General features: G+C 32.4%; 4 protein-coding genes across 9 annotated transcripts in view; 2 read left to right on the top strand and 2 right to left on the bottom strand.

The window, feature by feature from the left end:
- The window catches only part of Ptp99A (Protein tyrosine phosphatase 99A), a 48,975-nt gene extending 35,598 nt beyond the window's left edge, over positions 1–13,377 (bottom strand). For 2 of the 4 annotated variants that reach the window (XM_015936339.3, XM_015936340.3), the window contains exons 1-2: positions 13,106–13,377; positions 11,973–12,144 (exon numbers count right to left, since the gene is read on the bottom strand). In XM_015936339.3, the coding sequence (XP_015791825.1) occupies positions 11,973–12,144; positions 13,106–13,300 (367 nt within the window). In that variant the 5' untranslated portion in view covers positions 13,301–13,377. The remainder of the gene's footprint in view (positions 1–11,972; positions 12,145–13,105) is intronic. The other 2 variants (XM_015936342.3, XM_089266115.1) reach the window with 1 other exon arrangement.
- Positions 5,912–7,643, top strand: LOC149094824 (uncharacterized). The gene is made up of 4 exons (XM_089270048.1): positions 5,912–6,079; positions 6,148–6,480; positions 6,558–7,097; positions 7,161–7,643. Exons 1-4 carry the CDS (start codon positions 6,010–6,012, stop codon positions 7,397–7,399), a joined length of 1,182 nt encoding a protein of 393 aa, XP_089126174.1. The 5' UTR covers positions 5,912–6,009; the 3' UTR covers positions 7,400–7,643.
- A 158-nt stretch (positions 13,378–13,535) lies between the features above and the next one.
- LOC107368548 (uncharacterized) lies at positions 13,536–21,195 on the top strand. Of its 3 annotated transcripts, none has more exons than XM_025162165.2 (4): positions 13,536–14,588; positions 15,002–15,144; positions 18,402–19,083; positions 20,342–21,195. In XM_025162165.2, the coding sequence occupies exons 2-4, from the start codon at positions 15,057–15,059 to the stop codon at positions 20,754–20,756; spliced, it is 1,185 nt and encodes a 394-aa protein (XP_025017933.1). In that variant the 5' UTR covers positions 13,536–14,588; positions 15,002–15,056; the 3' UTR covers positions 20,757–21,195. The 3 variants fall into 3 exon arrangements, with proteins under 3 accessions (XP_025017933.1, XP_025017934.1, XP_089126603.1); XM_025162166.2 differs by having other exon boundaries at positions 14,051–14,615; XM_089270477.1 differs by having other exon boundaries at positions 14,426–14,686.
- TfIIB (transcription factor IIB) lies at positions 21,016–23,052 on the bottom strand. Its single transcript, XM_015936395.3, has 2 exons — positions 22,558–23,052; positions 21,016–22,468 (listed from the first exon to the last, which is right to left on the bottom strand). Exons 1-2 carry the CDS (start codon positions 22,937–22,939, stop codon positions 21,942–21,944), a joined length of 909 nt encoding a protein of 302 aa, XP_015791881.1. The 5' UTR covers positions 22,940–23,052; the 3' UTR covers positions 21,016–21,941.
- Between the last annotated feature and the right edge of the window lie 109 nt (positions 23,053–23,161).

Here is a 23,161-nt window from a genome sequence, read left to right as displayed (position 1 = left end):
TGTTTAGATGGGCATTTACATTATTTCAATAATCTCTATTCAATCCATACTAATCATATTAATAAATTAAAAATGATTGATTAACTTTAGGTAATTTGATCAATTCAAAACATTTTGCTTTCCTTTCATGGAGAAGAGTTGATCATTTGAATAGATTTTGATATTGATTCAAAATTTTCATCTTTTCTTGATAACATGAAAAGTGTTTAAAGATGATCAAGATGATGAAAATGATGAAGATGATGAGGATGATGAGAGAGGATCTCTTTGAGAAGCCCTTCACTTGACTTTTGTTTTGTTTTTCAATCTTGTTTCTTTAAACTTTTACCTTACCTTTTGAAATGATCAAAGTTGAAATAAAATTGCAATTGTCATTGTCTGCTATTGATGGATGATGCTTGTTGTATTAAATTTGAAAAATATACACAAAGGAATTAACTGAATAATCATTTTTTAGGTGCTACACTTGAACCTGCTTTCAACTTGTTTCATCTTTAGTTTCAAGTTTAGGTCAACAATTAATGGTTATGTAAATGATTGACTATTGATAGTTTATAAATAGCCATTCATGTTCAATCCATGAAAAATGAATTCTAATAATAAATCGTCTTTAAAATATTCATAAAGCAAAAATATCATGAATATCAAGTAATACAAATTATCAATTTACACCTAAATGATTTGGATTTATTTTTGTTGTTGAAACGTTTATCAGAATCAACTTCAGTAGATTTGTTGGTCAATTCTGGTTTAGATATTCTTGTCACAATAATGATTCGATGAAAACTCAACTTTAAGTTGAATTTTTGTAAATTTTGTCATTTTTCTTGTCACAATAAGTTGAACATGAAAATATGGGAAAACCTACGCTTTTTGATCTAATGGCAATTGATATCAGTTCAAGTTGGACAAACTGTTTATCCATGAATATTATGAAAATTGGCTGATGTCAAATTTTGTGTGAACTTTAGTGACTGTGATAAGGTGATAATCATGATAAGTGCTGATGATGTTATCCATGATTCTCAAGGTGTTATCAATATGGTTATGGGTTGATTACGTTGACTGATCAGTCAAACTTCTGAATAATTCTCATCAATCATAACACTCAACTGTTTTCTCATCTTGATCCATTAGGAATCATTTTTTTTATCCATTTCAAAGGAAGAAAGGCACTTCTCACTCAGCCCACTTCATCATCATCCCCGGGTTAAGATTCTGAGCATGAAGAAGTAAGATCATATGTTATAATAAGATCATGAAATTAAACCCTATGATCTTATGATACAATTCAAACAACACGAGCTTTTTATTTCAAAAAAAGAGCGTACTTTTATTAAACATGGCGAATAAAGATGCTAAGATCATAACAAGTCATTTTTTCTTGACAAAATGAGCAACAATTGACATCTGAGTTTGACAAGATTTCTCATGATCATGACAAACTTATGCTTTACAAAGCTCATTGTACTTTATCTTACCATTAGTCATGTTCAATGGGCAGATCACATTCAGTTAAAATAAATCTTGATGTAAACCTTTCATCTTTTAGCGCGATAACACGCTCATTAAGCATTTCCGTACAAACAAGATCTTGGATATCAGTTTCATTGACTACGTGGTGATATTTTTTCATTACATGCATTCTGGCAAGATCCTTAAGATTATGATTGGTCAATGGTTCAAGACCAGACAAAATATTCACGCTAGCAAGTTTCTGATACTTTTTAGCAATAAAAAATGTCTTAAGAATATTGGACGGATTCAATCGAGATTTAACGGCAAGAAAGCAGATTATTTTGCCGAAATTTTTATCTGAACTGTTCGTGTTGTACGAGGCTATGTACGAGCAAGATCCTCGTTTATATTTATAATTAAATGAGTGAAATACTCTATGATCTTGTTTAAATTGATGATAGAATTTTAAATCTGATGTCTCGACTTCTGGGTAATGGGATCTTAGTCGATTCAACATTTGTGAGCTGATCTGAAAATTTGCATCTTCTATGCCAAGAACTGAAGGTAAAGAAGAGATTGGCTTCAGCCTAAGAAAATCTAAATAACCCTTTGGGTCAAGATCTTGCCTGGCTATCTCAAGATCATTTTCAAAAGTCTGAATACCTTTACTAAAAAGATAAGAATCTTTCATCTGTCTGAGTTGTCCTCGTGTCCCATGAAAGGATCTTTTCAAATTGAAAATATTGTTTTCGAAACTGAACGTTGACAAATCAACTAAACTACCAAAATTTTGGTACTGCTCACTCAAATGAGTTAGCAAGTGTAGATTAAAGCGCATATTAGACTCACCGTATATGTCTTGAACTGCCGCTAAAATTCTTTGCAAGATCATACTTGCTTGACTAGCTTCATCAAGATCTTCGGAACATAATAATCTAACTGCGATAGATAAACCAAAGATAATCATGAAACTATCAGAAGAAACAAGTCTTTTCAAATAAGGTACAAAATAAACCAGAAATGTTCGTGCTTCATTTGCTCTCCAGTACGCTATTTCTGAAAATTTTCTAAATTTGCGTTTGAAATCATGAGGTGTACAAGTTCTTGCTACATATGAGTCTAATGCTGACTTACAAGAGTCACGTGAAAATGGTTTCAATGACAGCAAGAACTTGAATACACCTTCCAAAACGCAATGCATGTAATCGATTGGAACACCGACAGGGATCATAACGATTTTTGAAAGACTCGTTGGACCTTTTATTCCCAATGAACATGATCTGGTTGACGTTGCTATTTCAGCATGATCTTTGTAAATTTGACAAGTTTTTTTAGGTTGTTCAACATCAGGGTCGTATGGATAAACGAATTTTCTCGACTCAGATCCTGGTACTTCCACAGAGGATCCTTTAATTAAGCAATATGGACAGCCATAGTAGCCATTGAACATTTTACAATTTAAGACTTTATATTTTTCCACAGAGTCACAAATTATGGCTAAGAAACGAACCACAACAATACATGTAAGATCGTTATGATCAATAGCAAATTTTGATTGACCCAACTCGTGATCTTGAGAACAAATATCATCAAAAACTCGAAAATTTTCATTGAATTGGCTGTGTATAAATTTGTCAATAAGAAATTCAGTCGGAATGCCATTTATCCCCCAATAAACGCCAAGATTGAAAACATTTTCTTTTCTTATTCTCCTGTGTCTTGGTAGCTCAGCAATCAAGCAAGAAACAGGGGTACAGCAAGTTCTTGACGTCTTCATCATCTGAGCATCGTCAATATTACATATTAAGCTTATTCGTATGATGTTTGTTGAATGTGAATCTGATCAAAGTTTTTTATAAGCAGGTTTGTTGCAAAGTCCATAATCAGATGTACAATCAAGATCATAACTACGAAGGAGATATTCTCTGTTACTTGCAATGATTGAGCTAATAGTTTCTTTGGTATCGAAAACTTCAAGTTCACCAGTATTTTTTTTGCACTGACAAGTTCTTGGATTAGATACAGTATTATGTATTTTACAATAAGTATAAGAACTTGTTGGAATTCGTTTGATTTCTGTAACCAAACTGATGAATTTGCTGAATGGTAAAAGTTTACACTCGGACTCAGATATTAGCTCCATCATCTTGTATATTTTTTTACGAACTTGATCATTTAACCCACAGCTATGAAAAACGCTTGCGATCAAAAGGCTAAGTTCTTGCTGTTTATTCCTTTCACTTACACGCTCATGATGAGTTTCATCGTTGTAAGTAGGCTCTTCTTCACTTAATGGTTCACTGGGTTCACTTGAGTTGTAACCATTAACTTGCTGTCTTTCAGTGAGTTCACCAATATCACTATCCTCATTTGAACGATTATCCATTGCTGTGAAGTTAGCACTTTCAGACTGATCAAGTTCATGGTTGATCGAAGAAAGATCTTGCTCAATTTCACTGTTACTATCAAGATCTTCATCACTTTCAAAAAACGGAAGTTTATTTCCAGGAAATCGCGATCGTTTCCGTTTCTTGAATCTTCTGGATAATTTTGTTTCACTGTACATATCTTGAAATAATAAATTAAAAACTGTTGTAAAAAAGATTAGACGTGAGATAAAGAAACAAAAAGGTTAGATAAATGTATTTAATTGTGTAAAAGAATTTGTAAGATCTTGAAAGTTATTTCATTTGTTCTGATTGGATGTAGATTACTCTAGAAGATTGTTGCTACGTAGATAACTGTTGTTAAGACCTTTTTACTTTCATGCTCACACATCTTGCGGTCTTTTCAATTTAAGTTCTCAACATTCATTTGTTTTTTTGTGTTAAGATCTGTGTATTGCTTTGTTTAAGTTTTTTTATTATTCGTTATGTCCATTGAAGACATTCTTGATCGCTGTGAGCTCCATATCTCATTAAAAGGTAAGCAAGTTCTTGAGAATCTTCTTTGAAACTGAGATTTACTTTCAAGCTTTTCTTTTTTCAGAGGCTAGTGTTCTTCTCCATGATCCCTCAAAAGGAGAAAGAGTCATAAGATCTGCCAAATATTATGGCCATAATACTAGAAGTATCGAGCGGTTGATCGAAGAAAAAACTTTTGTTGATGATAATGAAAAGTTAAACAGCAACAAGTTCTTAGTTACCTTCTACGGTACGAAAGAACGAGCAGAGCAGCTCATGAAAATCGATGCTAATAATGATAAAAAAAAGAAAAATCGTTCAAGTGATTCCAGGCTGAATGATCCTTCTACTTCGAAAGATACTCAAGGAACAAATGAACTTGCTTACCAAAGTAGGAAAACTCGACAAGGTGTCAGTGCTCCTTCGATGAATAATGAACTATTGTCCACTTCCCTAACAACACTAAGATCAGTGCAGTCTCTTGAGACATCTATGGAAAAACTTAAATCTGAGTTAAAAGATCTTAAGAACTTATTTGGAGAATTTCTCGACTCGAAAGATCAGTATGAATGTGATTCTGGACCGACAAAAGAAGTAATTCTTGCTCGTCAAGCTTGCAAGACCATCAAGAAGTGTCGAAAACAGGGTTTTGAGCGGAAGTTAGCTGAGATTGATTGGAACGACATCACTCAAGATCATAATAAAGTTGTGGAAATTAAAAATATCTTGACAACTCAAGAATGGCCCTCAAAGATGGTCGCTGAGATAGCTGAAATTATTTTTGGTGAAAAATTAATAACTCATATTCTAGGTCGTAATGGTAAACGTGATCGTAAGCCTAGAAAAGGTGAAAGACAATTTACTATTACAGTTGATGAAGAAGAAAAGTTAAGAACTGTATTATCTGTCTTCGGAACTTGCTTCACCTCAGAATCTGCATGGCAAATAATGGTGCAGCATTATGTTAACCAAAGAGGCAGAGACATAAAAAATAGAAAGATAAAAGAAGAGAAAGAGAAAAATGATTCTGAGAAAAGATACAAAAGAAAATATGAAGATCTTGATGAAGAAAATGATACCTCTAATTCACCAAAGAAATTTCAATCAGATCTTGGAAATACTGACGAAGATGATCCTTTTAAAGCTGACACAGAAGGAGAACGATCTAATCATTCAACTGACAATGTAGAATGAAATTTTTGAATTGTTTATCAATTATTTAGTTATATCTTTATTATTGAACTACATAGTTTTGTATTATTTCCTAAATCGTTAATATTGAACCGAAAAATTTCATATTAAGAATAAATACAATGCAATTTGTTGCTATTATATATTTTCGTAATGATCTTTTATACAATTTGAATTGATAATTACATTTAATATACAAGATCTTGAATGATGGTCCTCAGAAAAAAATTACCATGAAGATCTTGATTTCAAAAAACAGAATTTGGTGGATTTGAATTTCGCGCTGCTTACTAGCATCAGCTGTCTAAGCGAGTGAAAGAAGAAGCGTGTTATTTTATTCTAAAAATCTTACACTTTCATTGTTCTATTTCACGTTTCTAAAATTTTAATTGAAGTTCTTATTTCTAAATTCAGTGAAATTGTGTTTATCATTGTTTTAACTAAAGTTCTTAACAAGATGTCCAAGATCTTGACCGAAGCTATCTGCTTATACGACGATATATGTGAGGATCAAATTGATATAGAAGGTAATAGTATTTACTTATAAGCTAAATTCATCGTTTACTCTCATATTTTTATATATCTTCTCTTTCAGATGCATTTGTTCTTCTTACTTGTGTCGATGGCAAAGAACTTACATGCGAAATGGCCTCAAAATACTCCAAGAACTTGGACGAAATAAAAAAAAATCTTAAAGAAAAAAAACTGGTTGAGGTGATTCAAGATCATGATGTTGAGAAAATTAGATCAATTTGTTTCTATGGTTCACTTTCGGGCGCTACAAAGTTTAAAGAATTTTTAAAGATATCTTGTAAGATTTTGTCACATTATAAAGCACAAAATCAAGATGAAAACATAAATTTGGAATTTGAACCTGAAATTCAAGTTACGACTATCAATTCAAGTCAAGAACTTGAAAATGATTCAAGTAAGTTCTTGTAAATTTTATATTATGTCATTTTAAGCTAATTCAAAACTCTTTCAATGAATATCATTCATCTACAGAAAAAGATCATGATGGAATCATCATTCAAAAGCTTAACCAGATCGAAGATCTTATCAAAGAAGTTAGAAGTTCTTACTTGGAAAATAAAAGGCAAAAAACTACCGAGAAAAATACTGATTCAAGTTCCGTTGAAAAGCCAAAGGTTCAACAAGTTCTTGATAAATATGGCTACAAAAGAAAACAATCGGTTAAATTCTCGATTATTCCAACAAAAGATGAGTACAACATAATAAAGCAGGAAATGAAAAAGAAGTTTCAAGTTGCCATCTTTAAGTGCAGATCCGAAGTAGACTGGTTGAAAAAAATTCATCAATTCAGTATCGATGGCATATCAACTGATAAGATGCAAGGTATCAGGAATATCTTGACAGCTGGTAATCCAATACCAGGATATTTCATCAGAGCAATAGCCAGAATGTTGTTCAGCGATGAAAAATTAATGAATACAAAGATCTTGGATCCCGATGTTAAATATGCTGGAGCTAAAGCTAAAAATCGAGTAAAACATTTTTCAGATAAAGATGAAAAAGTTCTTAAACGTAAGTTATTCGAAATTCGTAATTTCTTGAATATTTATCTAAGATCTTTTTACTTTTTCACAGAAATTTTGAATCAAATTGATCAAGAACTTTTTACATCAAAAGATGGTTGGCATTTCTTGGTGCGATGCCCAATAAATCAACTCGGTTTAGATTTAAGAAAAGAGCTGAAAAACCAGAATAAATCCAGCACAGCTGAGTCTGAAATTGAGCCCGTAGCCGGTCCGAGTGAAATTGATCTTGATCCCTCTAACCAAGATCCTAATACTGATGAATTTGTTATTGAGTCTGGTTCTGAATGAGCCAGCTCAAAATTTACTCAAAATTTACTCAAAAATTACATTTGAAAAACCCAAATTTATAAAAATCATGGAAAAAATTCCTTATGTTCTTCGATAGAAGCATCAAGCTCTTAAAAATTTCAGTAAAATGAGTAAAAATACTCATCAAGATCTTTCTTTATATCTTTCATTATTTCGCAGCCTAATAAAATGATTTCATCAAAAATATCTTGAACTTTTATTTAGCGAGAGAATGAACTTATGTTAAACTAGCAAGAAATGTTTATTCATTATCAATGAGTTCATATTTGTTAACCAAGATCAGAGTTTATCATAGTTATCTTGACATATTATTCAAGTATGGCCATAAAGCAAGACTCAATGAACTTGGTTGCAAAAACTTGTTTTTGTTCTGTTTGAATGCAAATTCATTTCTAATGTCGACAAGCTCATAGGACAGTTTCTAACGTGAAACTGCCAAAGCAAATGTTAAGATCGTAATAATTGCTTAAGCCATGATCTTACTTCTTCATGCTCAAAAACTTAACCCGGGTCATCTACCTGTATTTAAAAGCCAATGAAACTTTACTTGTTTCACAAAAAATGCTAATAATTCAAAGGTAAAAAATAAAGAAGAAGAAGAAGAAAATTTCAAGCTTTTCAATTTATTACCAACAAGTTAAGGGAAGAAACAAAAATATTATGTATTTAAAAATAATTTAATCATTTAATCCACTTAATATTATCATTTAAATCTTATAAGACAGAGAGAGAAGCAAAAAATAAGCCAAATATTCAAGTGAATTATAAAAGTAAAGGTAAAGCTTAATGTTATATATTTTAAACAAGCAAAGACTAAGTACATTGAAATGGCTAAAACGTCAAGAAATGTTAACCTATGAAGTTAACCTTTTCTGCATCACTCCACCTTCATCATTACCCCTCATCATTATCATCATTATCCTTTCTCTTCTCTCTCCCTCTTCAAGTCTCTAAGATGATTTGTTTCGGGTAAACATGAAAACAATGAAAGAGCAAAAATAACAATATTAACTCGCCCTTTGACCCAGCGATTATTTCAAATTGATTTGTGGCAGAGATACAAGTTTACCTCATCATTTCAAGTGGCTTTAAATTTTCACTGCAAACTGACCTTTTCCAATGTTCATGGTTCCCAGGTAAACCTTAACTTTCCTTTCCTTGTTAGCAAACATTTTGTGGGCTTCACAAGTCATCCTTTCATCTCTCCCTCTCTTCATCAATTTTTTTTGCCATCTTCTTCTCTCTCAAGTATTATCAATTGTAAAGCTTATTTAGGTGCTAAACAATTTCAGCTAATAGCGTTCATCATCATGTAAACGTAATCGCCTGCTTTTACTCCCCTTCATCATCATCATCATGTTATTGCTTGCAAACATTTTGACAACGCACATCAACCAATTATTTGTTATTATTTCAAGTTTTTCCCTCTCACTTTGTTTACTTTGATTGACCATCGATGGTCAAGTTATTATGCTATTATTAAGACCAGTTTACCTATGAAAGTCTAAGAAGGTAAAAGAAGGTAAAAGTTAACTTTTGGTGTTTCATCTTATCTCTACCTTTTTTTACTCTTCAAAGTAATCTCTCATTTTTTGTTTGCTTGTTTGTTTGCAGGGTGATGATGATGAAAATTGCAAACTAATATTACAGAAGCAGAAACAGCAGCCAAACCATTTTGCTTTGGTTAATTTTGTTTCAAATTTACAATCAACTTTAATTCACTATTGATGGGAAGATAGGAAAGTGCTAAAGATTTACGTAAAAAAAGCGATTTATCTTGACATATCTTAACAAGCAAATAAATGAGGTAACACTGGAAATGAGGAAAAACAATTATCGACTGACCTTGGGTCAAACTTTCACCTTTTGTTTTGCTCAGCTGATTAAGTTCAACAAAAATTGAAACATTTTTCATTTCTTCAGTTTCTTCTGTTCTTTGCTGAATCATCATTTTTTGAGAGTTTTTTTGTTGTTCATTCGATAAACTGAACAAAATTGAATCTTTCAGCAACTTGAAGTTGTTCTGATAATGAACCATGAAATTCAAAGTTTCCTGTAATTCACTTGAAATAAATGGATTGTCATTGAGTAAAAAAAGTATACTTTTTTTCCTTATTTTTTCTCGTATTTCAAAGTTGAAGACATTTGGTTTGCTTAATCAATTGGATAAACTTAATTAAATTGATTGCAAGGTAAAGATTCATGGTGACTTGTCAACCCAAGAATGGCTCATGAAAATATATTTCAAAGTTGAGTCTTGAAAATGGGTTTAAAGTCACCTTAGGATTATCATCATCATCATCTTTTCAGATGAGAGATCCTCTGGTTCGTGGTTTACTGGCCAATCCAATTGTAATATGCAATTTGGATGATATCACACAGTGAAACAAGAAAGTCCCAAAGATCACAATTTTGTTTTTTTGCTCTTCAGGTAAAATGATGAAAAGGTACTTTGATAATCCGGTTAAACTAGGCAACATGACTATCAATCAATGGTCTTGAGTTTATTACCAGTAACTGTGACGCATCATCATCATTATTATTATCATCATTTTTCATCTCTTTGTACAGTAATGCATCTTTTTGAATCATCTTTCTGTCATCAAACATCATCACTTTACTACTTTAATGGCTACAAAATTTATCTTAAATGTTGTTGAGCTTAAATCAAAATTTCAACTACAAAATATCATTTCAAATTGTCGAGAGAAATTAAAAGAAGAAAACGTTAAAAATTGAATCTGAAACAAAAGATGAAAGGATCGTTGCGATTCACTAGAAATCAAAATTGTTTCAGAAGAGATTCCGAGATTAATGAGTTTGAATGAGACAAAGATTATGATCATTATTTGATTGTGATGGTGATTATGATGATGAGCATTGAGCAGTGACAATCTCAGCACGAGCCAGAGGATAGTGAGCATTCAAGCAAGATTCCTGTTCAGTTGTTTTTTCAAAACGATATTATTGTTAAAACGTTACGAAGCTAATCAATTGGGAAGCTTTACTAATCGCAATTCACTGTGATATAAGAAGATGGAAATCATTTTTATCCTTAACACGCTTTGATACGATTTATTCACTATTAGCATCATCTGTAGCAATTTAGCTTTGGTTAATCATCTTGCCCATCTTGTTCATCACCAACCTCAGCAGCATCTTTCCTTCCCTATCATCATTGGTAAATGCATGGATAATAATTTGCAAATGACCCAGAAATTGGAAAATGTTGAACAAAAAATGAAAACTGTAAAAATGAATAAATTATTGAAAATGTTCATCTTGAAATTGTATCCAGTTTGACCTGTAAACGCTTTTTTTCATCACTCTTCATTGTTATTCTCATCGTTATCATCTCCGGATAAACAGAGTTGACGCAATGCCTACGAAGCTGAGCAAAGTTCATTGAAACTCAACTTTGCTCTTCTCATTGCCTCAGAGGAGTTACAAGCAAAACTGGGTCAAAGTAAATTAATCAGAAAACATGAACCATTCCAATAATATCATAGAACTTTTGGAAAACCCAAATTCATTCCAATCACATTTTTTCCATGTATTCCATTGACCAGTATTCAGACTCTTCTCATCAAGATAACGATAAGTTTATTTAGTGGGCGGACAATGATAATTCAGTTTGAGCACAATTTGATGTTATCAAGTTAACCACGTCTTCAACTGATCATTGTAATCATATTTTTTGCTAAATACCTTTCAATGAGACTTATTGCTATGGGAGTTTCAAGTTGAACATTTGCAAGAAGAAGAAGAAAAGGCCAAAATTTTTTGACCGGATTTCACGATAAGAGGAGGAAGAAGATGCTGAAAACAAACAGAGTCAATGGTGCAATTTGTTGGGATTGAAAATTAAAGGTTTTCACCAACAGTCAGGATGAAGGTGGTTGGGGGAGTTTTTTGTTTGGCCTGAGTTGATCAAAAGCAAAAAACGTTTGGCCTCAGTGAGGTAACATTTTTGCTCTTGACAAGGTCAGCACCTAATCATGTAACAATCATTTTTCAAAGATAATAGTCAGCATCAGAATGATAAAGAGGAGTTAAAGATGAGGTAAAGATCAACGGTTAACGTTGAGATGTTTTTTTTCTGTGGCCTTAACTTCATTGAATATATAAAATGATATATTTTTTTCTGACCACAGAAATAATAATGATTGTTAAGAGTATCAATCATAATCTTCAACACTTTAGTTAAATTTGATACAAACTACAGTGTAAACTGTAATTTTGGGTAAATCATTTGTTATTTTTTTGTTGTTCGTACTTTTTTTGGTCTATTAATACAAGACGTCTCATTGATATTTTGATCAATCGTTACTTTTTTTAATAATTTCTTGTTACCTAATGACTGATTTGTGTGTTGAAAAAAAACTCAACAACTTTAATCAAATCATTAAAGTGTAATTATTGTTTCAATATTCACTTGCTATTATTAGTTTGTAAATGTTTAGTTGACCGGTAAATTGATGTCTACTAGAAATGGGTTAATCTCAATGATTTCAGTTGTTTTGTGTTGAGATAACAAAAGCAGGTGACTTACCTTGAATGTAGAGACGGACATTGCCATCTGCTGTTTTTTTCTCATTCACAATACAAGAGTATTCACCATCGTCTTGGTATTGAGCTGAACGAAAATAAAGTCCTCCAGTTTCAGGTAAAAATGCAACATGAAGGTCTTCAGCTGTCCAAAGAGTCATGCGACTCTCTTTAATCTAACAAGTCAAGATAAAGGTGAAAAAATTAGGTTTACAAGTTGACCACTTGATCAAAGTTAACAACTCGATTCTCATGTGATTCAATGCCAACTATCAATAATTAAACGACTAATTGGTTGAGTAATGTTCATTGATTAAAGACCTTCGATAGTCGAAAGATGATCATTTAACTTGATCTAATCATACTGAAAGTTGATGAAAAATTGAGTTGAAATATTATTATAACAAGCAAAATGAAGATGACAAAGTTGATCTTTCCTTTCAAATTGATTTAAATTGTTTACCGGCAAAACTTGATTAATTCAATTTTCAATTTTCTTAAACATTTCATGAGATCATTAATCATCACTAACAGTGTTGGTTAAATTGAGCAAAGAGGTTTCAAAATGATTTTGCGCCGAAAAAAATTGACCAAATTTTGATAAAAAAGTTTTTTAGTTTTCGGAGATTCTCGCGCTAAAATTTCAGATCATTCAAGATGCTAGAAAAAAAATTAAATTGAATTACTTATGGCAGGTTCGATACTAGATAAAGTCATAACAATGAGTCAAAAGCTACTCTTACTTATTCGGCATATTGAACGGATCATGCCCAATTCGAGTCAAATATTGGACAAACCGAAAGAGTAAAGAAGAAGCAAAAAAAGGAAGAAAAAAGTAAAATATATTTTTCTTGTTAAATAATTTCAACTGATTAAGGGTACCGTCGAAGGCATTCAACATGGTCAACTGTATTAATTAAAAAAATAGCAATCAATTGACTGTCGAAATCAATTTTATCTTCTTTATCTCTTTTCTCTATCTTTTTGTTACTCAAACCATGACAGGTGTTGATGACAAATCTTGAAATGATCACAGCGTTGGTCAATTATAACAGCATGGTTATGATCATGTAAACCCGGAAAAGGATTAACAATGACTTGAATCTAATCGAACTGAGATTTAAAAAGTAATCTTACCTCGGCGATTTTTTTATCCTCTTTCCACCATTCCAGTTTGTCAATTTTACTTGACCGTTGAACTGGTAAACATGGTATTGATCCATTGTGTCCTCGACGGATAATTATTTCGTGTGTTTCACATGAAAGAAGAAATGAAATTGTTAAAATTGAAATGAAAAACAAATCTCCTACTCCATTGGTGTTGATTAACATTGTTGCCTGACACTTGAACACTTCACTTTGTTGTATCCAAATACATAGCTACCATTACACTAACATTACACTGACTGACTGACTAGGGTTCATACCTTAATAAAAACCAAAAAACAAAATTTGAAGCAGCAACTCAGTAACGCCATCTACGACCAGCGAAACAAAACAATAGCAAGTAAAAAACTAAACACAACTTAAAATTAACTACAAAATTCTTGTTATCAACCAATAGCTTTCCTAATCTGGATCCTGGTACCCTGGCCTCCTCAAAGAGAGGACCTTTGAGGTCTTCAAGGGTGGAACATGACTTAAGTGCAAGTGTAATTATAAAAAAGAAACTGTTGGATTGTTTTGAATTAAGTGTTAGTGATTTGTATTATTACTTGTAATAGCTGTTTTCATGTTATATTTCACTTCATTGAATGACTTCACATTACCAAAAGATCTGATTTTCTGATGCTATTTTCTTGAGGTTCACATCACAAGTCTCGTAAATTTGTGGCTTTTTTTATGAATTTAAACAATGGGGTGAAAATGATTATCAAGTATATCGACTAGTTTCTTGTCGGACTTGACTTAACCCAATTCTTGTTGGGGTCAGAGAAATGAAAGGCAGAACTTTGTGCGAAAATGAAACCTTTCATTTTATATTCGGTGAACTTGATAATGTATTTATTTGTTAACCAATAACGTGGCTGCTGGGAGGTAATCTTTTATCATCCACAATATCATCATCTCTTTCTTGGTTTGAACCAGAAAATACACATAAAGGGTTGGAGTGAAAGAGATATGAGTTACCAAAAAATTTGGATTCGACGCAAAGATTTATACCAACAATTCTGATTGTGAATCTCACTCAGGAAAAATCTTGTTGATCGAGCATTCCCAGTATTCAATGATAATAACAACAATGATATAATAGTAATAAAAGTAGGTGTAGTGCTGAAACATAATAAGTTTGGAAGAGACAACAAAAAACAATAACATCAGCAACAACGAATTGAAATCTTGAATCATTGTCAACGATTTAATCGTCTTCTTCCTTTACTCTTGTTGGTGACTCTCAATCGATAGTCTATTTATCCTGTAGAGTTGGGTTTATCCTTAATCTTAAATCCATTGTGTTTTGTGTACTAATGTGTTATCCCACTTGTATCTCTCATCAATGTTAATTATCATTTTAACTGGTTCCATAAATCACTGCTAACCAATGTTGGACTTTTGTTTTGATGATATTGATCTGCTTCACTCTTTCCTATTTCTCTGACCCTCATCATCATCATCACAGGTTAGTTTGGCCTTGATTCAATACCAGGTACATCTGTAATCAGCTGAACACAGATATCCATTGAAAATATATCTGTACCTGTAACTCAAAAAAAACTGGTAACGTCCAAGATAAATCTGTTTTTGCTTCCAGCCAGCTTCACACTGAGCCCATAATAAACACTGATATCTTAATTTAAACCCAATGAATGAATCAGTTCTTACCAAAAATCAATTTTAAACAATTTAAATTTAATTGTCAAAACATAAAGTAGTCAATTAGCAATCAGTTTGGTTGACTGGAGGTAAAAATGGACAGATTTAGGATGTTACCAAAATTAAATCAAAACCAAATCTAAATCTGTATCTAAATGCTACAAAGAAGAGATCAGGAAAACAATTTTTGAAATTTACTCTTTGCTTCATCTTTCTCAGTTCATCTCAAAATTTCAATATCAGTTGTTTCGTGTATTTACCTTGAGGAGCAACGATGAAAGATTATGATAAATCATTCGTGACAACCCAAGTTGTAGCTGAAATTCATCATTATCAACTAACCGAGCCAACTAACATCAAAGGTACGTATAGTCGGACATTTTGATATGATACTCTTTTTGAAGTCCTTAGCGTCTTGGAGGTGTCACCTCCGAATGTAATGCACATGTAATTGATGTCTCAAATGACAACATTTAGCTGTAATCAATTTATTCCCATTTTCACTGTAAATATCTTGGGTATACTTTTCAGTTTCACAATTATCTGGTTCAATTTATTCAATCAATTTGTCAACCATGACAATGAAGCTTCTTCACTATTCACAAATCAATCTCAAAGGGAAGTGTTGTCTCCTTACCAATTTACATTTCCATTATTATGTAAATCATTTGACGGCACAGACAGCAACAATGGATTATTTTACATCACTTAGGAATAGTTTAATTAAATCAATAACGAAATTATCAACGAAAAAGTTGTCAAGTAATTGACGCATCTTCTTTGTTAGAGTTGACAGGCTACGATTTTGAACCAAGAAAAAGCTAAATAAAAATAAACTCAATCGGTTAAACATAACAGAGAAATGGATCAAAATAACTGAAAACAAAGCAAAGAGACACATTTACACATTTATTATGAACAAATTAACACAAATGGGCAAAAAAGGGTAAAATTTATTTTTTTTCAAACTTAGACTCTGTTAGGTTGTAGGGTCATGAAACACGAGTCCATTTGTGCAATTAAAAGATTTCTTTGATAAACAGTTTTCGAGAAAATCGAGTTCGGAGTTGAAACTTTCAAAGCTTTTTGTACAATTATGGTCGCAGATCTTTTCGTGAAACTCATTTACCTGATGTATATTTAAATGATCAACCAGGAAATGTATTCATTTTACGAAATATGACTTTTCTTTTTCTGTAAAATCTATTAGTTCGATTTTCAGTTAAACCGATCGTTTTCAGTGACTTTAGGAGTTAGCGAACTGAAAATTATTATTTGTCCATACAAATTGTTGGCTCACATTATGGATTGAATATTTTTAACGAGTTATCAACAGTTTTCTCGATTTGAGCCATTGGTCTTTAAACTTTGTGCCTCGATATTTCGAGAATAGTGGCCCCTAAAGTCATGATTCTTTCACCAATTTGCTCATTTACTATTTAATAATTCAATCCGACGCAATAAATCTCCATTAGCTCATTTTTGGTCATGATATTTGGGTTTTAAATGTGCAAGAAACGCTTACTAAACAAAACAAACTCATCTTAACCCATTTCTTGGTGAATAAAGCAATTTTCTGGTTAAACTTGCAAATCAAATGTAAAGAGTGCTACCAAAGACTCGAACATTTGAGTAAAGAGTTGAAACTTGGTGGTGTTTGTAGGGACATAAAAACTGAGTCCATTGGTACTGTTAAATCATTCATCCGATAAACAGTTTTCTAGAAAATCGAGGTCAAAGTTGTAACTTCGATCGCCTTTTCTTCAGTTATGGAAGCAGATTCTTTCATAAAATTCATGTGTCTTATGTATCTTTTGCTAATTAACCATAAAATGGTCTTATTTAGAGAAATAACATTTTCCGTTTTTGTAAAATAGATCAAGTTCGATTTTTAGATAAACCGATCGCATTCTGTCCCTGAGATAGTTATAGAGCTCAAACTGCTTATTCGTCGATAAAAATTGTTGGCTCACATTATGGATTGAATAATTTTATCGCATCATCAACAGTTCTCTTTATTTTGGCCATTGGCCCCAAAACTTTGAGCTTCGATATTTCGGGAATGGCTTCATCTAAAATCCCCAATTCTTCGCCAAACATTAGATTTTATTATGGGCTATAATATACTGGAATATTAAATTATTCAAGATCCTACGAAAAAATTTATAGTATTTTATAAGTTACGTTGTCAGATTCAAAACTTGATTCATAAATCTAAAAACAAATCTTCTGTGTTAGAAGGATCTTCGTTATTTTCTGAATTAACTTGGATTTTATTGTTTATTCAGTTAAATGCTGTAATAGTCCATATTGAAGTCTAAGGTTTGGCGAAAGAATTATGATTTTAGATGATGCCATTCCCGAAATATCGAGGCTCGAAGTTTTAATGGCAATGGCCAAAATAAAGAGAATCGTTGCCAACTTGATAAAATTATTCAATCCATAATGTGAGGAAACAATTTTTATGGAGAAATAATAATTTTCAGCTCGCTAAATCCTAAAGTCACAGAGAACGATCGGTTTAACTGAAAATCGAACTAATAGATTTTACAGAAAAAGAAAAGTCATATTTCGTAAAATGAATACATTTCCTGGTTGATCATTAAAATATACATCAGGTAAATGAGTTTCATGAAAAAATCTGCTTCCATAATTGTACAAAAAGCTTTGAAAGTTTCAACTTCGAACTCGATTATTTCGAGCACTGTTCATCAGAGAAATCTTTAAATTGCACAAATAGATTCAGATTTTATTTCCCTTCAACCTAACAAAGTCTAAATCCAGAAGAAATCAATTTTTTCCCACTTTTGCTCATTTTTCTTCATTATTTTTGTGAATTTATGTATAAATGTGACAATTGTGTTGTTTGTGTCTTTTTAGTAACAAATGAAAGCAACAACACTTTTTAACCAAAGGCTAATGTAATAATTTACGATGTTTGATCTCTTGGCTTCGATCTTTAAATTTTTTATTGCTTTATTAAAGTGTCTTAAAGCTAATTGTGATCTATTTTTGTGGTATTTTACAATTAGGGTTAATTGAGTTTGTTAAAATTTTAAATATCAAAAGGCTAATGTTTGCCAGTTGGTGGGACTTTGCTTTTCAATAATGTAATAATAATTCCTTGTAACTTATTCCCATCTCAATCAATGACCAATTTACTGAATTATTGAGTTTACTCCGTTTAATCTTGTTTATTTAATTAATTAAACCATACTCTCCTTAAGTTGTATGTTAACAGTGTGTTTGTTTTGTAAACATTATTAGTCTGATGATATAAGCAGACTTCGAGAGGAACATTTGTTCAGATGGTTAACAGAGAATGGTTCAGAGAATTACATTTTATATTAAACAACAAGCTATTTCGTCCTTAGCAATTTGGTAATTAATTGAATTTGATCAAACTAATCAAAGAGTTGAGTGCATAATTTACCAATTGATCAACATGAAAGGTTAACTCTCATTTTCGAGAGGAAAAAGCTTGTCGATATTTATTGTTTAACAGAAGATGTTACACCAAAAATTACTCGCATTCTCATGGTTATTCAATGATCAATTAACAGTTAGAATAGCGGATTTAATTTTAATTGTTGACATTTAATTTCTTTTCTTTATTTAGATTTAATCAACTTAGAAAACCATTGTATCAAGAAGCTCGAGGAAATAACTTTGCTTGAAGATGAATCTCAATCAAGCAGAGCTGATGATCCTGATCTATCTCCAGATTTGATTGTTGAATCATCTGAATTAATCAGCGAAAAATGTGAAGATGACGGATCTTCATCTTCAGTAGACGAGATCGAAGAAGATTGTAGTGATTTAACCTCCTACCGAACTGATTCATACAGCTCCGGCGAATCCTCTGATGCTCGAAGTCCAGCTCCTGGTCCTTTATCACCCTCTCGACGGCGCAGTGTATCTTTAACAAATAGTTGTTGCAGGATCAATGAAAGTGGTGTTGGATGCGGGGAAGGTGTAGAAGGACCGAAGATGTGCACCGCCACCTTGACCGGCCACTCTACTGCTAGTAACTATGTTCGCTACGATAAACCCTCACAAGTTCCCTATACTCGTAATCCTAAAACAGCTGGGCTCAATTTCAATACAAACCTTCGTAAGCCTCCTGAAAATTGGCTTCGCATGAGATCAGCATCTCAAGGCTCAGGACACAATGGATGGGGTCGACACGGAGCCCCTTATTGGTCGTATCCATACTCAAAGTCATCATCATGGTCAATGTTTGCTTTCCGTTATGTTGGACGAGGTCGCAGACCATTTCACAAAGGTCTTGCCAACAATATGTAAGCTTTAAACCTCATTTTTATCCTTCCAAATAACAACTCCAATCTAACTCAAATGAGTTTATTAAAGCTTCTCAATATTCATTGTCAATCTCAACTGAACCAGGATTGATAATCGGATCCTTTAACAATTCTTGAACAATCATTTCAATCTTACATTGAGTCAAGACTTCAGGTTGAGATGAATTTCGTTTCAGCTCGTGATTCAATATTCAACCTTTCATTATCATTTCTTAGCCTAGTTTAGTCTGTTTGTATACTTGAACTTAGGTAAAGATATATTTTCATCTTATTTTAACCTTAACCTTTTCAGCTCTTTACTACCTTTCCTTTAAACCTTTAGGCTCAGCAAAACTTTGCATGAAATGCCATAATTTTCATGATGAGATTTCTGTGATATTTATTGGTAATCCAATTATTGTACCTGATGATGATAAATTTTTCCAGGTTTACTTCAGTAACTCGTTTTTTTTGCTTCTTTTTTTACTATTTCATGTCAATATGCTTTTCCTCCTCTCTTTACTTTCCAATGTCATCTTATACCTTTTTTTCATCCCATCATCAGTATCGATTGATTCAAGTATTATTAAGAATCCATTGATCCAATTGGAAAAGGGAAACTCTGATTTCGAAACAAAATTTGAATCTAATTCCTTATTATTCCAACAAGTAATCTTTTCAATTCATAATGTTGCCTTTTTAGTTGATTATTCTGAATCTTTGATCGTTAATGTATCATTGAGCCTCTTCTCAAATTGAAAGGCTACTCGTTAGTCAAATATTGATCAATTGTAACTCAATGTTTCCACTTGACTTACCTTTGGTCCAAAGAAAGGATTTATAACAAATCTATTCTGTTATAATCGATCTTATAAATCTACTAAATAACCATCACAGAATGAACTCAATACATTTCTATTTTTTGTTGATCATCTTCACTTCCTTGAGTAATTTCATCGTCAACCAATTTTCATAATGACCATTTCAAATTGTTTTCTTGATTGTTATCCGATCCAGTGTCGATAGGTTTAGATCCATTGTGAGTGTCAACTTGTTAAATCTATCAACTGTTATTAACATGGAATCAATCATTTAACAAAAAATCAATTCATTAATCTTTTGCTTGGATCAAGATTTACACTCAAACTGTATACACTTCTGTGTATTTTACTATGAAGCATGAAAAAATATAATAAAGCTTTTTTTGTGATCAATATTTTTCTTGACCATCAAATCTCATTGTCCTTTTTTATTGCAGAGTCTGTCTTTGTTGTGGATGCTGTAATTGTTCAAGGGTCAATCAAACATTGTGTTGCTGCTGTTATCATTGTGTCCATCGTATTTCCTCTTGTCGTCGACCAGATTTAACCAAACACGTTAGACAAGGACCTTTAATTGGACCACGAAAATCAGTCTCCAACTCTTTGCAACAACCTGCATGTGAAGGTGATCCCAATGGTGGAGCTGAAGCAAGTGGAAGTGGCACTTGTGGCCAAGCACATGAACCTGAGTCAGGCCTTGAATCGGGAATGGATTCAGGAACCGAGTCTACTTCGGGTAAAACTTCGGAAAAGAGTAAAAAGAAGTCAAGTTCTGGGTCTGGTAAAAGCTCAACAACGACACCTTCCAATGAAACCATGCCCAAGTCTTACAAATTGTCAACTCTCTTCTAAATTTAATTTCATTGTCATTAACTTTATTCTCGATATCTTCACCTCTGATATTTTTTAATGAGGATTGAAAGTCAAATTTTTGTCTTTAATTTGATCAATTGATGATCGTTTGATGTTGCTATCAGATGAGTCTTGAGATGTTACTCTATTTTATTGAATTCAACAAATCATCGCACCATTTTCTTTCCAGAAAACCTATTTTCACTAGACGCGAATAAGATTCAAAAGGATTTTGATCAATTATTTTAAAGCTTGTTAATTGTTGAAAACAAAAATGGTTTTATTTAGGGATAATTGTTGCTGCTTGAGAAGTAAGAAATAGTTGAGGAATAACAATTAGACAATGTATTACACGAGATTGTCACATTGATTGGAAAGTTGGAGGTAATGTAAATTGAAAGATGCTTTTGAATAAAATAAAGTGTATTTTGCTGCTAAATTAGTTTCTGGTCAAAAAAGAAACAAATGGATAACAATTTTTGACCAAAACTTGAACCTGTCATGGAAAGCACAAACATTTTCTTACTTGTTCAATGTAAAACAAGATAATTCAATGCAATTTGATTCACAATATGTTTCATCATTTCTGTCCCTTCGATTGAAAGTAGATTTAGAAAGTAAACAATTTGTTCCTCCTGTCACTTGATTTCCATCAGGTTCCAAATCATCCTCAGCAAAATCATTTTGGAGCTGGAAATTATAATTGCTTGTCATTGGTAAGTTTTGAATTTGAAATAACTGCCTTTGATTCTCGTTTTTTTGAGAAATTTAAGGCAAATAATCATTAAGTTTAAACATAAACAATTTATCTCAGCAGTAATTTACTGATTCATATGAACTTTTAGGTAATTTACAAAAGAAAGTTTATCAATGGGTCAAATTTAAGATGTTAATAATTTTATAAATTTTGATGGTGAGTAAAAGATTGAATTGTTTATGCGAGAAATTAATGTTTATCGTCTGCAACTTCAAAATTTTATAAACACTAATTGCTGTTTTTTTTCTTCTTTTTTCAGGTTGTTTGTAAAATGTTCATCAAATTTGAAACCATTACAACAGCTATTTGAATATCCAATCACAAGATATACATATTAAATATACATGTTGGAAAATTTTTTGATCCCTTTTTATCGCGACCATCTGCGCGTTAATTTCAAATTTAATTCTGATAGTCATTAATTGAATTTAACAACTCAATTTAACATCTTTATGTGGAAAGTCAGCTGGGAATAAATCAGCGGCTCTAGGTGCCATTAGTCTGTAAGATTGACGTATAGTAACTTCAGCTACACCAGCAATGTCTCCGATCTCCTTAGGAGTTTTTGAATCTTGACAAGCCATATAGATAGCTGCAGCAGCAACTGAGATAGGACTTCTACCGGGAACAATGTCCAATTCAACAGCTTTCCGTGCAATATGAGTAGCTGCTTTCTGAATTGCAGAGGAAAGACCCAGATTGGAACAAAATCTAACCATAAAGTCTCCTGTAGTAATAGTATCAACGTTAGTTTCCAATGCTTTGAGAATAAGCTTGAAGCATCGTCCAATCTCTTTCTTAGATACTTTAGAGACAGCGCAAATTTCTTTGAATGTTCGAGGTACTCCTTCTTGTCGACAAGAAATATAAAGACATGCAGAGGCAATAGCATCATTAGAACGGCCTTTTGTGGTCCTGCTATCATGGACTTGTTTGAATAAGAGATTAGCTCGTTCTGAAAGCAAATAAAAGTACAAGTTATAAAAATTGACAAATAAAATGACCACAATGCATAGATTTACTTGTTATAAAAAGTATACTGACCGACAATGGTTTTGGCGAGATTAATCTTATCAGCCATATCACTTATTTCTTTGAATCCATTTAACAAGCTTCTCTCAGAGCTTGACATTTGTTTTTTACTTGAATATTTAAAGCCTTCACCAGAACTATTGGGCTCAGCTCGGGCAATGATAGTAGATAAGTCATTATTTTCCATTAACGGATTCTCAGCAGCTCCAACACGAGATGGGTCAGCATTGGCTTTTTCATTGGAAAAGGTTCGCCATTCACTACCAACATCAATTACCCGATCACCAACAACAAGTCCACATTCAGAGCAAATCATATCACCAGCTCTATAATCTTCTATTAAAGTTGCATCTGGATGTTCACGGCAACCAATTTTTGCTTTTCTGTAAGACATTCTGACTCAGGCTAGTCTTCGTAAATAAACAAAAAAGGCACAAAATAGTTACTAAAATAATTAAAATGATCGCAAATGTGAAGAGGAAAAGTGAAGAAACCAAAAACAAGAAAATGCGATTGACTGATTAAACATTAAACCTATCAGGTTTATTTTGAATTGCAAGCTTCAGTCTCCTTGAGGGGAGAAGATTTGAGACTCTTACTGGCGCCATGTTTAAAA

This window comes from Tetranychus urticae, chromosome 1, assembly GCF_039701765.1.
Source record: "Tetranychus urticae isolate SD_2017Ah chromosome 1, NJAU_TeUrti_SD_1.0, whole genome shotgun sequence".
NCBI lineage: Eukaryota > Metazoa > Arthropoda > Arachnida > Trombidiformes > Tetranychidae > Tetranychus > Tetranychus urticae.
Note: the sequence above shows the minus strand (reverse complement) of the source record. Positions and strands in the feature narration are given on the sequence as shown.

What these genes read in the sequence shown, in the direction of transcription:
- LOC107368548 (XM_025162165.2), top strand. Translation starts at nt 15,057, where the DNA reads ATGAAAGATTATGATAAATCATTCGTGACAACCCAAGTTGTAGCTGAA. An exon ending in CGAGCCAACTAACATCAAAG is followed by an intron (nt 15,145 to 18,401) that starts GTACGTATAGTC and finishes TTCTTTATTTAG; the next exon opens with ATTTAATCAACTTAGAAAAC. An exon ending in AAAGGTCTTGCCAACAATAT is followed by an intron (nt 19,084 to 20,341) that starts GTAAGCTTTAAA and finishes TTTTTATTGCAG; the next exon opens with AGTCTGTCTTTGTTGTGGAT.
- LOC149094824 (XM_089270048.1), top strand. Translation starts at nt 6,010, where the DNA reads ATGTCCAAGATCTTGACCGAAGCTATCTGCTTATACGACGATATATGT. An exon ending in AGAACTTGAAAATGATTCAA is followed by an intron (nt 6,481 to 6,557) that starts GTAAGTTCTTGT and finishes ATTCATCTACAG; the next exon opens with AAAAAGATCATGATGGAATC. An exon ending in AGATGAAAAAGTTCTTAAAC is followed by an intron (nt 7,098 to 7,160) that starts GTAAGTTATTCG and finishes ACTTTTTCACAG; the next exon opens with AAATTTTGAATCAAATTGAT.
- TfIIB (XM_015936395.3), bottom strand. Translation starts at nt 22,939, where the DNA reads ATGTCTTACAGAAAAGCAAAAATTGGTTGCCGTGAACATCCAGATGCA. An exon ending in TCTCGCCAAAACCATTGTCG is followed by an intron (nt 22,469 to 22,557) that starts GTCAGTATACTT and finishes ATTTGCTTTCAG; the next exon opens with AACGAGCTAATCTCTTATTC.